Source organism: Oncorhynchus tshawytscha, linkage group LG29 (genome assembly GCF_018296145.1).
Source record: "Oncorhynchus tshawytscha isolate Ot180627B linkage group LG29, Otsh_v2.0, whole genome shotgun sequence".
NCBI lineage: Eukaryota > Metazoa > Chordata > Actinopteri > Salmoniformes > Salmonidae > Oncorhynchus > Oncorhynchus tshawytscha.
In genome coordinates, this window is record NC_056457.1 from 11990251 (window position 1) to 12006904 (window position 16654).

Consider the following 16654-nt stretch of genomic DNA (forward strand, 5'->3'; position numbering starts at 1 on the left):
TTCCATAGATGGTTTGTGGTCTTGTCAAATAGGGGGGTCTCTGTGTAAGGTTTTGAGTTGAAATGTGTATTTGGTATTTGTCTGCTCTGATGTTTTGCTCCAGATGCTGTATTTCTGGTGCCCCTGTCCTAGTCAAAGTCCCTGAAATAAAACTTTATAGACAACACTGTTTACGTTAGTCGCTTCACTTCGTCTCCTGACAGGAAGTGATGTTGGTGAAGGCGGGCGGCCCTCTGGGACTGAGCATTGTGGGTGGCAGCGACCATGCCAGTCATCCGTTCGGCGTCAGCGAGCCTGGTGTCTTCATCTCGAAGGTGGCTCGCTCGCTCTTCTCTCATATATATTTTCCCTGCTCTCATGTTTCCTGGTTTGTGTATCTCACCCTCTGTCTGCCTGTGCTAGGTGATCCCGCATGGCTTGGCGTGTCAGAGTGGGCTGCGGGTCGGGGACAGGATACTGGAGGTGAACACCATCGACCTGCGCCACGCCACCCACCAGGAGGCTGTTAAAGCCCTGCTCTCCAACAAACAGGAGATCCGCATGCTGGTGCGCAGGGACCCCTCACCGCCGGGGATGCAGGTGACGTCTCGTAAACACACATGTACACGGAAATAGGCCTACGCGCACACACACACACAGGCCTATACGTATACACACACACACACACACACCTTCTGTCCCCTTCTCCACACACACACACAGTCCCATATCCTGATCTATGTGTCCCTATACAGGAGATAGTTATCCAGAAGCAGACTGGAGAGAAGCTGGGCATCAGCATACGTGGCGGTGCCAAAGGCCACGCTGGCAACCCTTTCGACGCCACCGATGAGGGCATCTTCATATCCAAGGTACCTTTTAGGCATTACGTGTTGTCTTTCTCACTGGATCAACCACTACCCCAATATAGATGGTTTTCCCATTAGTGGTATTGCCTTACCCCCCCTCCCCCCTGCATTGCCCGCTGTAGGTGAGCTCCAGTGGTGCAGCGGCCAGAGACGGCCGTCTGCTGGTGGGCATGCGGATCCTGGAGGTGAGCAACCACAGCCTGCTGGGCATGACCCACACGGAGGCCGTGCGCGTGCTCCGCGCCGTGGGAGACACCCTGTTCATGCTGGTGTGTGACGGCTTCGACCCAGGCAACGCTGCCGCCATAGAGGTAAGGGAAACTGACCTCCATTCCGGGTTGTTAATGACCCTTAGTTGCAGAGTCGGATTCAAAATGGACGCTGTGTTTATTGTGCGTCTTCACAGGCGTCGCCGGGCATCATTGCCAACCCGTTTGCGGCGGGCATCGTGCGTAAGAACAGCATGGAGAGCATCTCCTCTATAGACCGAGACCTGAGTCCCGAGGAGATGGACATCCTACAGAAGGTGAGAATAATATGACGCAGAAAGCAGGTGTGAGGTTCTGCTCTCAGGCTACAATGGTTGGTGGTCGGTGCACAAGCCATGACCAGGTAAAACCAAGGAGGCTTAGATGCAAAAATATACTATATACTACAATCCACGCTCCAGAGAATAACACAAGGTGCTAGTGCAAAGTGATTAACAAAATAAGGAGCGTATGTTTCCTCAAACTCATAACAGAATGGATGCCCGTTAATATGAAACAGTTTGACCTAAAAATGTATTTCCTAGGAGGTGGAGATGGCGCGAGAGACGTCCCAGTGGGAGAGAGAAGAGGTGGTGAGTGAGACTACGTAGCCAAGTCCTCCCTCGCATGCTTTTCTGCTACTGTGGCAAATAAACGGAGCACTTTTCTAATGTGTGTGGGTTCTATCCTTTCTCTCCTTTTATCTTCTTTCTTACCCCCACTCCCTTTCTCCTACCCCCACAATGTGTCTGGGTCGTCCGTACACCATCTCCACTCATCCCACCTCCACTTCATTTCTCCATGCTTGTCTTTTTGCCTATTTCACTTTCCATCCCACCTTCACTCATTTCACCTTCATTCTCTATAATTACACGTGTGTGTGTGGCTGGGTGTCCTCCTCCTCTCCACCTCCCCCTTTTCTCGATGAAGGAGCGCATGCGCTTGGAGCGTGAGGAGGCTACTCGCCTGCTAGAAGAGGAGACCGAGGTGAGACTGATATCCCCTGGGCCTCCGAGTCCTCAGCTCAACCAACCATCTCCCCACCAGAGAGGGGACATCTCCAGTCCGGAAGAATTTACTATAATATTTGGATTGGAATGTTCTGGAAACTTTTGCTTCAATACATATTTATGTAATGACGAAGTAGCTTTGGTTAGTTACTGAGTGACACATGAGAGTAGTGTGACAGGAAGTGTTGGTCGTCCTTCCGTCTGCCCCCCCCAGTAGGTCTGACACTCAACTTTCTGTTCCCTCAGAACTTGGGCACTGGACCTCTGAATCTGGACTACCGGACGCTGGCTGCACTGCCCACCACCGCTCTGCAGAAGGTCAACAGGGTAAGTTGAAGTTAACAATTTAAGGATTTTACTTGAAAGGTAACGCAACCCCCATTTTGTTGATTACGGGGAAATGATGAGGTAACTCTTATATAGCCTGTGATTCCTGACTAAGGCTGTGAAATGCCTGGGTTGAAATGCCTGGACTTGTTTGCTGACTATCTTGGAAATGGCCCCGTTGCGACCAGAATAGACCTCCCTGTGGAATCTGCCCTGTTTATCTTCCCAGGAAACTCTGTGACCAGAGGCCAAGCAGGTGCCTCTGGAGGTCAGGGGGAGAATGTTGAAACTGCCCCCCCTCCATGTTCACAACTTTGACTCCTGCGTTTCTCGCCAACGTCTTGGGCGTCCTGTCTAGCGTACGCCAGGCCCAAAGAATCGACAGCGTCTACAATGCAACCTAACCATTCCGTTGAATTCTGTGACGTGATGATGAGGAACTGCATGCCAAAACGGGATCCATTTGTATTGTTAATGGAGACTATTACTGTTGCACTGCAGGTTGTGCTAATGGTGCGTCCACCTTGGCATAAAGACATCGCCTAAAGAAGAAGAAAAAGCCAGAGGCGAATGGAAGAGCGAGTACACAAAGAAAAACTAAAGGCTGCACAGGAATATACATCATCTGCTGGGAAGGAGGGAAATTATGCTGCCAAAATGGTTGGTAGCTGGTACAGTAAAAAGCACTGGAGTCTCTGGGTTGATTTGGGGGAGGGGGACAGCTGCCCCCAACACCACCCAGACTCTGCTCGGAGTTATTTTAAACCTGGCTGAGATTGGAGTCGGAGGGGTGCGGACAAAAGAGGGAGGGAGAGTGTCCCAACGTGGGTTCTCGGTCATTCAGTCAGTGTCCCTGGAAGAGTTTGGTCTGAGTGAAGCTACGACTCCCCTGGTCCCTCCAGCCCACAGTGAGTACAGGGACAGTGCCAGACAGACTGCGGGTCGACTGTGCTCCACTTTGTGTCTCTCTCTCTTTCTCATCCTATCTTTCTCCATTTCTTGTGCGTTTCCTTCCGTCCTTTCCTTCGTACATTGAGATGCTCTCTGGACCGTCTTTGGGTCAGTTCTGTGTTCCAGCTCCATGTGTGAACGGCAGCCATTTTGCTAACGATGTGAATGACTTAAGGATTTATGAGCTGACAAGGTGCTGACTTTGGCCGTCTCAGGCCGGTCACTGTTTTAGAGTCTGCATAGATAAATGAATAGACAAGGCTATAGTTTGACAAAATTGCTCTTTTTTTCCCCTTGCTTAGTTTATAGTAGGGATATGGTTATTGTATTTCGAGCTATTTGAGTTAGATATTTATTTTATCTTTATGCCATAGTGGTTAGACTCCTTTAAGCTATTTTACTAAGCCATGGGGCTTTTCTGCGAACGCTAAGTGTGTGTGTGTGTGTGTATGTATATATATATATATATATATATATATATGCATTACAGTTGGAATGCGGACCACTGGGTTCAATGACCAGAAGATTATTAGTGCTTCTTGGCATTAAAATGATGCTGTAAACAGGATTGTCTCGTAATTTACCTTACTTGGCTCCAGCCTTTCCCAGGGCGGCTGGGTAACGTTAGTTGGCATGTTGGTCCCCCCCCCCCACCAGCTGTCTTCTACTGTCTTCCGAGCCTGTGCAAAAGGGTACGTGTTCACATTCCACCCCAGCGGGTGACCCCACTGACCTCCAATACTATAGGTGGCATTTTTACCGGCATGTCCGCCAAGACAATGTGTCACCATTCAAGACTGCATGTATTCTTAGTGACGCCATTTGGATTGTCACGACATGTCAAGGCCATTGTTGTGGAATGCACGTGACTATCTCGTTCTGAAGTAACTAAGCCTCGTCCGACTTCAAGCCATATGGCATATTTTGCACATTACATTTTGAGTTGATCGAAACCTGTGTTGCCTGTGGAACACACTCTGTGACGCCACGTTCTGGTTAAAGAAGATTTGTTAAATCCAAGGACCTTAATCCACAGTTGTGTGCGGTATTGTATCTAGTTACGCATGAAGCCTGGCATCGTGGTTTGCTTCTGTAATGAGCTCTCTGTTGTCCTGTATGTGGAGTGTATTGAGGCCTGATTCGTAATGTAAGGAGTAAACTGGAGGTCTATGTGTATTCTGTCCAACTGTACTGATGGCGTTTTGGTTTATTGAAGACGGTGGCAGTGAAAGCTGCTCCAGTGTTAATGTGAGTGTAACTAGAAGGCTAGACAACCCTTTATCTTCTGGTATAACGGGAATCAAGAAACTCCTCTCCTTCTCCCCAGATGAAATTAACTGTCACATGGGCTGTGCTCCTCCCTTATACACTGAAAGCCCTTCTGCATTAGAGATGTTTTGCGCACGACCTGGACGGTAGGTATTTGAGATGTGTGTAAGGCTGAACATTATTCCAGATATTCCGTTTGGAAAATTCCCAAAATCAGAAGGGAATAAGCAGGAAATCTGGGTTTTCCGGAATACCTGGGGACTTTTGGCAAAGTTACTGAAATTTTGCAGCTGTATTTTGGACGCTGACTAGGCTGTGGATGTGTCGTAAGGCCTGTTTTCTGAGGATGGAGGTAGCACTATGTGCTGGTCACACATGGCTTTTGTGTTTGATGGCTCTGATATCTGGCCTGCCAGAGTGTCAAGTGGGTTTAACTCTGAGATTAGCTGCGTGTCTATTTTAGCATTTTACACCACTGCTCCCCATATCTGTTATCCCATCTGTCTCCACCTCCTTTTCCTCCAGTCTTTATCTCATTTCTTAACATGTGGAGATCAGTCTCCATCTGTTATCTAGCTTGGACTTTACCTTCTGTATTTCCACCTTCTCTGTATTGCCCTCACGTCTTTATTTATCGGTCTCTTTCTCTTCCTCAGTTCCCTCTTTCCCTCCCCCTTTCTGTGTTTTATCTGGATCCTTCTCTGTTCTGATTTCTATTTTCCTATGCCTATCTCTCTCTCTCTCGCTCTCTCTCTCGCTCTCTCTCTCGCTCTCTCTCTCTCTCTCTCTCCCTGGCTCCTCCTCAGTTCGCTCCCTCTGTCTGTGTGACTGCCTTCATGGAGGCCCCCCTGCAGACCCAATGTTCTGCCCCCTTAGAGCCCCTGGGCTTTGGCCTGGGGCAGCCCTCCACCTCCCTCTACCACGTGGACCCCCATGCTCTGCCTCAGTCCTGCCCCACTATGATCACAGAGTCCGAGCACCTCTACATGTCCCAGCACTCTCCCAGTCCCGCCATCACCTCCTTCAATCAAGAAGCAGCTAGACAGGAAGCCCCGCCTACCGGTGAAGATGAAGAGGAGGAGATTCTGGTGGACTCTCAGCCAATTAACTTCAGCGAGAACCCCTTCCTGGTGGCCAATCGCAAGGGAAAGGGCCGCCCCCCCTCGGAGTGTATCCTATCAGGGCCTCCCATGGGCTACGGGAGCGGTGGCAAGTTGCAGCCCTGGTTGTTCAGCAAGGCAAGCGGCCGGCCTGCCTGCGTGTGTGGGTTCTAGCCAGCATGGTGTGTGGCACAGTGTAGGAGTAGCTCTTCCCTTTGTCTCTGCGCACCAATAGAAATGTTTCAGATAAGAGTTTATGAGAGATGTGTTTTTGAGTTTTCCATTGTAACTTAACCATTAGGGTAATAAACTGATCCGACTTATTTTCGTGGCGTTTCTCCCTGTCGTCAAGGATACACGCGTGCTATTGTATGACCTCATTGCTAATCACCAACCAGCCAAGATGACTTGAATGACCGAGATGTGTAAAGTCACCTGTTTTGATGGATGTCTCCTTCACTAACCCATTGAAAATAACCATGAGCAATTGAGCATGTGACTGTTGGAATTGAGATGGAGAAATGTCCTGCTATGAATGAGTGTGGGAGTGCACAGCGCAGCAGGGACTCTGCAGTGACAACGTTCCCGCTAGAAGTCCTGGACTGGTAGGAATGTCCACTCAACAGCTGCGAGGAGGAACTCGAGCCTCAATCCTAAACATCTCAAGTATGAGTTTGAAAGGAACGGTAACCATGGTACAGTAGAGACACATGCTAAAGTGCATGGTGCCTAGTGGTAGCTGCTTGTTGACTGATATGAGAAGTGTATGTGCTCAAGGACATGTCTGCTAGTATTTGCTGCACCAATAGGGTTGCAACAATCTGGTGGCTTTCCCAGAAGTCCCACTGTTGTCCAGAAATCCTGGTCTTAAGTGTTCCACAATAAGCAGGAAAGTAAAATAGGTAAAAGCTGGGACAGCTGCTAAATCTCTCTGTCTCTCGCTGTGTGTTGTCTAGGCACCCTCCACTGAGCACCCCAGGACAGACAGTCCCATTAGAGATGCCCCCTACTCACCTAGCACACAACCGGTAAGTCCACCCCACCCTCAACAAATCCTCTCATTGACACCTCTGCTTTCATAGCACCTATTTATGTTTTTCCATAAGTCACTTCAGAGAACAGGGTAGATAGCATTGAGGTACCCTACCTGCTGGTTCACCCTCTTCCTCCCTCCTTCCCTCCCTAGCCCAGTGCTCATTCCTCCACCAGTTCCCTGTGTGCAGGCAGGGAGACCCGCTTCGTAAGTGGTCTGCTCTGGCCTGGCTTTGTCCGCTCAGCTTCCATAGACTACCACCAGTAGAGTCTGATCCTTTTGCCATTGTGTCAGCTGTTTTTAATGAGCTGTACTACAGCAGAGCTATACTACATGTGTGACTGCTGAGCTTGCCATAGCCAAGTATTACTGATGCTTTCTCTGCTTCATGCAGTATTTGACTGGTTGAAACCCCAAATGGTGCCTTATTGCCTTTTTTATAGTGCACTGCTTTTTACCAGGGCCCATAGGGAATAGGGTGCAGTTTGGGATGCGCCCTCTGTTTTTGGAGACTCCAGATTCTCTCCCTGTTCAGGACCCTACCTGAAACCTGTGCCATTTTAATTCTAGCTTGGCTGGAATGTGTAAGGAACCCTGAGCTTTGCAGTGAAAACCATGTTGAAATATGTTTTCCAAGTATTGGAATGTGTTCTGAGGTACTGCAGGTTGTTCAGTTTCAGAACAGATGTGTTCCAGAATTCAGAGCTAGAGTTCATTTTACATCGTCAGGGTAGTAGTGGCGAAAGCGTTTCCATTCTGCATGTATGTTTGTGTGAGAACTATGTTCTTCGCCATGCCTGCATCTTGAAAGCGCCAGGGTGAAATATCCTCTAGGTGCAGATCTAGGATCAGCTTCCCCTTCCCCAATCCTAACCTGAACCATTAGTAGAGAAAACGATCAAACGACCACAATCGGCATCTACGGGCAACTTCACCCTATGTTGAAATGCTAGCATCGGGGTGTGTGACTTGTCATGTAAAGCCATCGTGTCAGATCCATGCATTCTGCTGTGTTTTCTTTCAGGCAAGCATTCATTTCCCCCCCACTGCACTGCCTGCCAAGAATAACTCTCCATTGAGTCCCTATGAGGTATTGACCTTCGATCTAGCACGTATGGGGGGCAAGATATGTGCTCTCATTGTCTTTCATTGACAGTAAGCATTCCTAGTCCTTTCTCACTGTTGAGACTATATTGAAGTTAACATCTTTGTTGTGGTTTTCCCTTCCAGACGAGGCCGGGTTCCATCCAGCCACTCTCCCGTGGTGGCGGGCGGCCAAGCACCTCGCCAGGCACTCCGGACGGGCACAGCAGAGACGGGCACAGCAGTCCCAACCCCTTCCAGCATGGCCTCTCCCCCATCAACTCCCAGACCTCTGTAAGACCCCTCACCACCACGTAGGGTGAGGGTGAGACCCCCCCCCCACCCCTGTTCTGCCGTCTCAAAAACCGGTGCCTCACTGACTCACAGCAGTGTCACGAATGCTAATTGCCCAAAAAAATGTCAACGTGATTTCATACCATTTCGGAAGCTACTTACCAAAGAGTTTGAACTGGGTCCCTGTCCCTGCATTCATTTGCACACAGGAACTCACAGTAATAGCGCTGTTGTTGAAGACAATCTCTGTGAAAGTGGACCTGCATTCTCAGCCTAACTCGCTGCGACTGTAGCCAGAGCCAACCAATTGCACACAGGGATGTTCTGGAATGTTTGTTTCAATCCATCTGGTGATTGGGCTAACCCCGCGGCATCAACCCTCAGCTTTTAGTCAGCTATGGGTTGAATCTCAACCATCTCCCAGTTTCCTGTATATAAGGTTATTATCGCTGCCGAGTTGTGCACATTACCTGAGTGCCATAGCTTCAAGAAGGCAGGCACATCCTCATCCGCCCAGCCCTACTGTCTGTCTCGAAACATCCCCCTCATGTCATGGTCTGTCTCCCACCTACCTGTTCTTCCACTTTCTTCTTCAGCTTGGCTGTTTTATCTCATAGGCCCTCTCCTTGTCTTGTTCTGTCTCCTCCTCCTACCCTATGGCTCCTCCCACTTCATGACTTCATGGACCTCCCTCTCTTGCCTCCTGACCCCCCCCAGCTGCAGCCTCGTGCCCCCTCCCCTGACACAATCGATGAGTTCTCCCTGAACCCCAAGCAGGCATACAAGGCGTTTGCCGCCGTGCCTCACTCGCTGGCCATGCTGGAGCCGCCGCTGCAGGTAGGCAGGTTGCCCCGCCCATGCACCCCCTGGGTCCCAACAGGCATGCTGTGGTGATCGTCGTCACCGTTTGGTTGTGTGTGTCCCCCACCCCCCGTTTGGGCCTGTAACTGTGGTCCGTACTGTGTTGAAATGTACACAGCGGCAGCTCTGTCGTCCCGGTGCTGCTGTTCACAATTCACCCTCTGAAAACAATCTTTCCGTCATCAGCCGCCTGTAGCTCCTGTGCTGAGAAGTCCCATCCATTTTAAATCCCATCTCAACCATCCTCATCACCTTGCGTGCTTTGTGTCCATAGAAATAGAATCTATGATTCTATTTCTACGTTTGTGCCTCTTCACTGTGTGATGACTGGGCCGTTCCAATGGCTGCTTCCCTCTTATACACTCTCTTCTGTGTCCACCAACAGGACCTGTATGGCCAGAGGAACAACATCCACTCCAACCTGCCTTCTCCTTCTCTAGAGGTGAGCCTTTGTACCAAATTACAATACATGTTGTAGGTACAGCGTTAATGACCAGTGTGTTTTTGTGTTGTCTGTTTGATGTCGAATGAGTTCGAATGGCAACACAGGTCAGAATGTGTTCCAAGAAGTGCAGATAAAACCTGTATTAAAGTGACATTGGCGGTTAGTCATGTCCCGTTGGGCTGACACTCCAGTCACGTGACGACTTCTGTGGCTCTTTCAGCCTGAGCTGAACAACGAGGTGTTTGAGGATGAGGTAGAGGGGGACGGAGGACTAGGTGGAGGTCTGGCAGCCCACGTCTCTCCCCGACCCTCCCTCACCTCTGACCGTCGGGACTATATGAGTCTGGCAGCAGTGCCACGCCTCTCCAGAGCCTCAATGGACATGGTCGTAAAGGTACCCCCCCCCCCCCGCCGTGCGTACCCGTAATCGGGCTAAGATCAAGCTGCGGTCCCCTTCGCTTTGGTGGTGATGGCAGTGTCTATATCACTATTACTTACATAGAGATGGGGTGCCGGTGCTACATTTAGTGTCAGAGGTAGGATCCTGTCAATCAATCATCCTTCTCAGAATGAATCGTAGCTAGTGGTGTTGGGTTGTGATTCAACTGCCTAATTGATATTTTTCCCACCTACTGCTTGACAATCAGCGAATACTGTGCTGAATATACTGTAAAAACTTAATCTTCAAAACGGATTATTCTCAGGTCAAAATGGTGGTTTATCTCAAATCTGCATGTTTGGAAATAATTGCTGTGGGATCTTGCATGTGTTCACATTTAGCACTTGGTTCTGCACGTCAAACCCTAAATGATGACCTCTTTGGTCCCCGTGGACATTCCAGAGGGCGGTGTGGGTGATGGCTGTTGCTCTGCCTCCATCCTAACCCTCCTATCCCCTACAGACTCCATCTCCTGGGGGCAGAGACAGCCCAGAGCAGCGCTCCTTCAGGGACAGACAGAAGTACTTTGAGATCGACATGAAGCAGCAGACGCCCGACAGCAAGCCCAAAGGCCGCGTGTCCCTGGTGGGAGCAGATGACCTGAAGAAGATGAGGGAGGAGGAAGGTTTGTCAGCCAGCCAAATAATACCCTTCACCCACTTCTAGGGGCGGCAGGTAGCCTAGTGGGTAGAGCGTTGGGGCAGTAACCGGAAGGTTGCTAGATCGAATCCCCGAGCTGACAAGGTAAAAATCTGTCGCTCTGCCCCTGAAAAAGGCAGTTGTCCTAAGCCGCCATAGTAAATAAGAATTTGTTCTTAACTGACTTGCCTAGTAAAATAAAGGTTAAATTGACAATTTAAAAAATATATAATAATTATAGGGTTTCACGTGTCCAGAAATCCTGTATTGGAGGATACTTAATTAGTTGCTTATTCCTTCATGATTCTGGGAATTTTAGATTTTTTGAGGCGGGGGGGGGTTTAGAAAACCTGGGAATTTGGGGTAAGTTGCTCTAACTCATTTTGGTCAGATGGACCAGTGTTTCCCCAACACCAGTCCTTGACTACCCGCAACATCACACATTTATGTTGCCCCTGATAAGTCCACCTGTTTCAACTCCAGGGCTTGTTGATAAGTTGAATCAGGTGTGCTTGTTCATGGCTACAACAAACAATGTGTACTTGTTGGGGGAAACACTGAGACCTTGATGAATCTCATCCTAATGGAACTCATTCTGCACCACCACCAAACCAGAGAGGAGATTCGAGCAGCGGGCGCGGGAGTACCTGATGGATGACGATGATGAGGAGGAGGACGACCTGGTGACGCAGATGGGAGTGTTGAAGGCCACGGGCAAGGTGTTGCTGGACGGGGTGGAGTACAAGGTGGAGCCTGTGGCAACGCCCCCCAGGCACTATAACACGCCCCCCAGCTACAGCGCCACGCCCCCTAGCTACTGTGGCAGCTCAGGGTACAGCCTATTCTCTTCTAGGGAAATTAACTTTAAATCAAGATGAATTGATTGCTCATTATAATTTTCAGATGTTTGTTTGGAGTAATGAGAGATTATATTGTGGAGTTTTATTTTAAATTCAGCGTATTAATCTTATTAACCTTATTTATGGTTGTGCCAATAGGCCTTCGTCAGTTGATGGTAAAGGAGACTCCCAGAGGAATTCCTTAGAGGAGAGCTTCAGGTTGGATCAGCAGCGGCCCAACTCCATGACTGGGTAAAGACAACCTGACACTTCCTGGATTTTAAGCCATATCCGTGCGTGTGTTGATTATCAGCATCATAGTCTCTGCAGTGGGACGCATCTCCCGAACTTGTGTGACACTACCGAGTCTCCTGAAGTGTGTGTGAGAGCAGTGTGTTTTGACATTGTGTGTTCCACCCCCTCCTCCAGTCTGATCCCAGTGTACCCTGGAGAGTCGGGGGCTCCCATCCGGACGGCCAAGGCAGAGCGGAGGCAACAGGAGCGGCTGAGGATGCAGAGTCCAGAGCTGGCCCCGGCCGGAGACAAGGACCTGTCCCCCGCCGAGAAACGGGCTCTGGAGGCCGAGAAGAGAGCCATGTGGAGGGCAGCAAGGTACACACACACACACACACACACACACACAATCACACACTCACAAAAGGACATTTTGAATATGTGTGAACAAAAAAGGACAAAGAATATATTGATTTAAGTACTGAGCCAAGTAGAAAACAGCAGGGGCCAATATTCCTATTTTCTTTCCCAAGCTCTTTTTCGGTGTTTCTACTGTCTTTGCTTTTGTCAGATGTTTCTTCTCATCTTTTCCTCATGGAATTGTCAGAGATTCTATCTACTTCTGATCTCCTCCCTCTCACTGTTTTCATCTCTGCTAGACTGGTCTCATTAGTTTTCCCCTGACACACTCTCTCCTATTCGTTTCAATGTTTTATCTCCCATCTCTGCTTTTTTTCTTCTCTCTGTGTCCCCTATCCGCCCGTCCCTCTGTGCGTATTCCTGTCCTCCTCCCCCTCTCCACCCCTCTCCTCGTTGCGGGAGCAGGCCCTATGGCCTAGAGGAGGATGTTAGGCAGTATGAGCAGGACCTGGCTAAGAGGCTCTACCAGTCGCGAGTGAGGGCGTCTCAGGGCACCGTGCCGCCCCCTCAGCCCCAAAACGCTGCCGCTTCCTCCGCTGCCTCCCAGCTCAGGTCTGCTCACCTCACCCACTGGCCCAGGCCCACACACCCATGTGGGGGTTGTGCTGCTGTGGCGTGCCATGGTTTGGGGGTGGGGTGGGGGGGGTTGAGTTTTAGGGGTCCAAGCAAGTGTACTCAATACGACTGTGCCTCTAACTGCTTTTCACTGACTGCTTTTGACGTCACTGCTTCTGCACGTCCTGGCTGGCTGCGTCCATTCGCTCAGTCGCTAGCTTTGTCTCTTACTTTGTTACGTTCTACGTCTCAATCTCTCTCTCTTTCTCTCTCTTGCTCTCCCTCGCTCGTCTCTTGGTTTTACTCCATCTTTTGTCGTACTAACAGTGTGGCTGCAGCAGTCTGTGAGCTGGGGGCCTGTCTAGGTAGTCCTTCTCCTGGATGCTGTCTGCCATGCTAGTCTTGATACTGTAGTCTTATTAACAAGCATTTCTGTGTTGAGTGAGCCACAGCAGGCCAGGACAAGGAGCACCCAACAGCTGGTGTTGTCTGATTGTCCTCGCCACTCCATTAGAGCACCGTGCCTTAGTATCCTCTCGCTCTCCCTCACTCTCATCTCTCTTTCACTTCTCTCTCCCCTCTTCTCATTCATTCTCTTTCCCCTCTTCTCATTCATTCTCTCACTTTCTCTCCCTCTCTCCTGTCCATCTCTCTATCTGATGGTGTCCTCTCTCTCCAACAGGATGAAGTCTCTGGAGCAGGATGCTCTGAAGGCTCAGATGGTCATCGCTAAGTCTCGGGAGGGAAAGAAGCGTGGCACACTAGACCAGCTGGCCGAGTCACCCTCGCCCGCCCCCACGCCATCCCCTACCCCTCTGGAAGGTACGTCAGTGGCTGTCTCATGTATTGTCACACAGCTCAGCCCCTACATTAATTCACTCTCACTCAATGTCTATCTCAAATGGCACCCTGTTTTTGACAAGAGTCTTATGGTGCGCTATATAGGGAATAGGGTGCGGTTTGGGACACACACTCTCACTCAATACCGCGGCGCTTCAATCATCGACTGGATTCAGACTAATAGTGTCCTAACCCACCTCGTTTTTCTGTCTTGTACAGATTTCAGTCCCAGAGGAGTGACGTCACCAGGCAGACTGGTAAGGATTGAGTCTTCTGCTTTTTGTGTTCGTAGAGATGTCTCTACTGACCTGTTTCAATCTAGGGTCTTGTTGCTTGGACAGCCAGAGCTCATTTTAACTGAGAATAACAGTAACTTTTGCCTTCCTTATCTTTTTAAGTAGCTGTTCCGGTGAGAGGTGTTCCACCATCAAGTGTGTTTATTTGTAGACAGAAAAGTTATTGTTAATGGGCTTTAAGGCGCATTGACATTTTTCTCCACCATTCTACACAATCATCACTACAGCCAATCAAATGCCAGGATCATCACCACAGCCAATCACATCCCTCTCCCTCCATAAGCCACACTGGACTGTAGTATGAGTCATCCATCCACCACCTGCTGCCTCCTCTCTCTCCTTCACTTTCCCTGTCCCTCCTTCACTCTCTCCCTCTTTCCTGACCTCTTCCTCATTCCTTTCTGCTGTCCTTCTAGTCCCTGTCGGAAAAGAAGTTTGACTACCGACAGTTTGCTGCCATTCCTTCTTCCAAACCCGTATACGACATCCAGGTATTGCCTGCATGCTGAGCTCCCAGGCCCCAGCCCTCCCTTTGGCTTTCCCTGCTGCCTCTGCCCCAGTCCCCCTTTTCTCCCCTCTAGTCCTCCAGTAATCAGACCTTATACAGCGGCCGCCATTTTGGCTCTCCACGTGATTTGATTTTTTTCCCCTGCTCCATTTGAGGCATATGGCTTGCTAGTTGTTACCTCTGATTTAGTTGATGAATAGATCCTGGAAAAAACATGCTAATACACTAACACACCAGTAAACTACTGACCACGTAATTAAATCAGGCCCTGGGTTTCCTATCAGGATGACCTCTCACCTCCACGTAAAGCTTTCCCTCATCCCTGTTCTCCCACTCACCATCCAACACTCACCAACCAATCCCTTTATGTTTATTTTCAACCCAACTAACCAACCAGCTTTCACCCAGCAACACAACATCAACACTCACCAACCAGTGATTTTAGCCCCACTGCCAGCAATTAGAAACTGCCCAGTACTGCATCTCTCCCTCCTTCTCAGCCACTTTCGCTCTCCCTCTCTCTGTCCATGGCTGAGGCTGAGCTCTGTCTGTCCTGGTTCCTAATTCCGTCTCCCAGTACCAGGCAGACCTAACGACACAGCATCCTCCATTTGGTATCTTCCGTCATGCTCTTGACTCCTGGTGCATACAATTTTCCAGTCTATCACTTAACCTAACCAGCATATTGGCGATGGGAACATCCTGGGCCAAACAGAATGTCTCCCTAAGCTTGGATCTCAGCCTGCATGGGGAGGAGTCTACAGGGGAAACAGGGGGTTCCATTGGGGCCAGGGAGACTTGTTTCTCAGTTGTTGTGGTGGGTTCTGGTCCAGTATTTTGTAGTTGTCTGTACTGCTATCAGTCTTTATTTCCTGAGTTGGGGGGGGTTTATGGCTTCTTCTGTAATGTTATTTTGTATGGTATCTGTGGATTAAATGTTTTTTCAGTCAGTCTTCCACGCTGAAAGGCCACCAAATATTCCTCCACTGCTCCCGTTGTAATTTGGCCTTAGGGTTCTATATTTAACATGCTGTTCTTAACTAATGAAGACCAAATTAAATGTGTCACCCGCTTCGTAAACAACAGGTGTAGACTAACAGTGAAATGCTGACTTACGGGTCCTTTTCCAACAATGCAGAGATGAGAGAGAAAAATATTAAATAGAAATAAGGACACGAGGGATAACTAGTAAAAAATAACATGGCTATATACTCGAATACTTCCACCATTTAATAATTTGATGTTCTTGAAGCCAGCTTTCCTAGACTTCATGTGCCTCGTGACCGAAATCCAGTAGAACTAAAGAGGCCAATAGTCTGCACTGATTTGCTGCCCACTAACTCAGGGGGACACTGGAATGTGCAGAACTTCTCTGGAATACGGTCACTGAGCTGCTATTTGGTGGGCTTTAACAATGTGTGTTGACCTCTGTGTACGTGTGCACCCTGTATGGTTGCGTTCTGATTCTCCACCCTTGTCTCAGAGTGCACCTTCACATTCCCTATGATGGAATTAAAGGTTGAAATCAGGGAGTGCTGAAGTGTTGAGACTCTGGACGCATGTATGAGTGTTGAATTCGCACCAAGATGGGCTACTGTGTGTGCTTAGTCCAGATACCTGTGTAGTGGGCTGTGACTTTCTCTGCTGCATCGGTGACTGTGGTTCTGCTCAGTGTCTTGTAATGGTTCCTTGCCTGTGAACAGCTGCTCTCTGTGCTGTACCTGGGTGATGGAACAACCCCCGGAACTGATGGACTAACACAACCGTACCTTTTTAACTTCCTGATTCCTAACATCAGGCTGTGGGCAGGTGGAACCTACCTACCTTCTCCCCCCACTTGCTGCCAAAGTGACTGCCTGGGTCAAGACCCACCCACTGCCAGTCCCCTAACCCAACTTGGTGAAGGTGTTCCTGGGATAAAAGGTGGCCACATTCCCTGGTCTTCATCCACTCACACTCTATGTCCTTTTCTTGCAGTCCCCTGACACGGTCGACGACTTTCAGTTCATTGACGACGGCTCCAGTAACCCTGGTGAGTGTCAGTTGGTCAGGGTCTACAAAACCTCTTGACAACCACAGCATGTGAGGTCCAGCATCTCTTGGTAAATAGGGTACTTTAATAAGGACTAAGCCCAAGGGCTGCAAAATTCTGTTAGCTTTCCCTAAATGGCCAGGTTTACCAAAAATCCTGGTTGGAGGATTCCCAGGTGTCCTGCTTATTCCCTCCTGATTCCTGAAATAGTCCAACCGGGACCTGGCAATTTTGGGGAAATGACCAGAATTTTACAGCCCTAGCCCATATAATGTACAATATGTTATCCTGATCAGTTTTATCCCTTTGATTCAGGTGACTTCCAGGGATAAGCAACTCCTATTGGTAGGATTCACACACTGCGTGTTTCTGAGTGTGTGTGT

The 16654-nt window shown here is 49.2% G+C and overlaps 1 protein-coding gene across 17 annotated transcripts in view; it reads left to right on the top strand.

The window, feature by feature from the left end:
* The window catches only part of LOC112227585 (protein scribble homolog), a 101367-nt gene that overhangs the window by 81615 nt on the left and 3098 nt on the right, over positions 1 to 16654 (top strand). For 2 of the 17 annotated variants that reach the window (XM_042308427.1, XM_042308430.1), the window contains 25 exons: positions 204 to 314; positions 403 to 579; positions 735 to 851; positions 971 to 1159; positions 1255 to 1374; positions 1642 to 1689; positions 2027 to 2083; positions 2353 to 2433; positions 5460 to 5891; positions 6710 to 6781; positions 6940 to 6993; positions 7811 to 7876; positions 8017 to 8163; positions 8881 to 9000; positions 9410 to 9466; positions 9690 to 9863; positions 10371 to 10533; positions 11163 to 11379; positions 11546 to 11638; positions 11816 to 11998; positions 12446 to 12592; positions 13278 to 13417; positions 13655 to 13692; positions 14148 to 14222; positions 16217 to 16271. In XM_042308427.1, the coding sequence (XP_042164361.1) occupies positions 204 to 314; positions 403 to 579; positions 735 to 851; positions 971 to 1159; positions 1255 to 1374; positions 1642 to 1689; positions 2027 to 2083; positions 2353 to 2433; positions 5460 to 5891; positions 6710 to 6781; positions 6940 to 6993; positions 7811 to 7876; positions 8017 to 8163; positions 8881 to 9000; positions 9410 to 9466; positions 9690 to 9863; positions 10371 to 10533; positions 11163 to 11379; positions 11546 to 11638; positions 11816 to 11998; positions 12446 to 12592; positions 13278 to 13417; positions 13655 to 13692; positions 14148 to 14222; positions 16217 to 16271 (3133 nt within the window). Of the gene's footprint in view, positions 1 to 203; positions 315 to 402; positions 580 to 734; positions 852 to 970; positions 1160 to 1254; positions 1375 to 1641; positions 1690 to 2026; positions 2084 to 2352; positions 2434 to 5459; positions 5892 to 6709; positions 6782 to 6939; positions 6994 to 7810; positions 7877 to 8016; positions 8164 to 8880; positions 9001 to 9409; positions 9467 to 9689; positions 9864 to 10370; positions 10534 to 11162; positions 11380 to 11545; positions 11639 to 11815; positions 11999 to 12445; positions 12593 to 13277; positions 13418 to 13654; positions 13693 to 14147; positions 14223 to 16216; positions 16342 to 16586; positions 16617 to 16654 lie in introns of all 17 variants that reach the window. The other 15 variants (XM_042308434.1, XM_042308437.1, XM_042308433.1 and 12 more) reach the window with 15 other exon arrangements.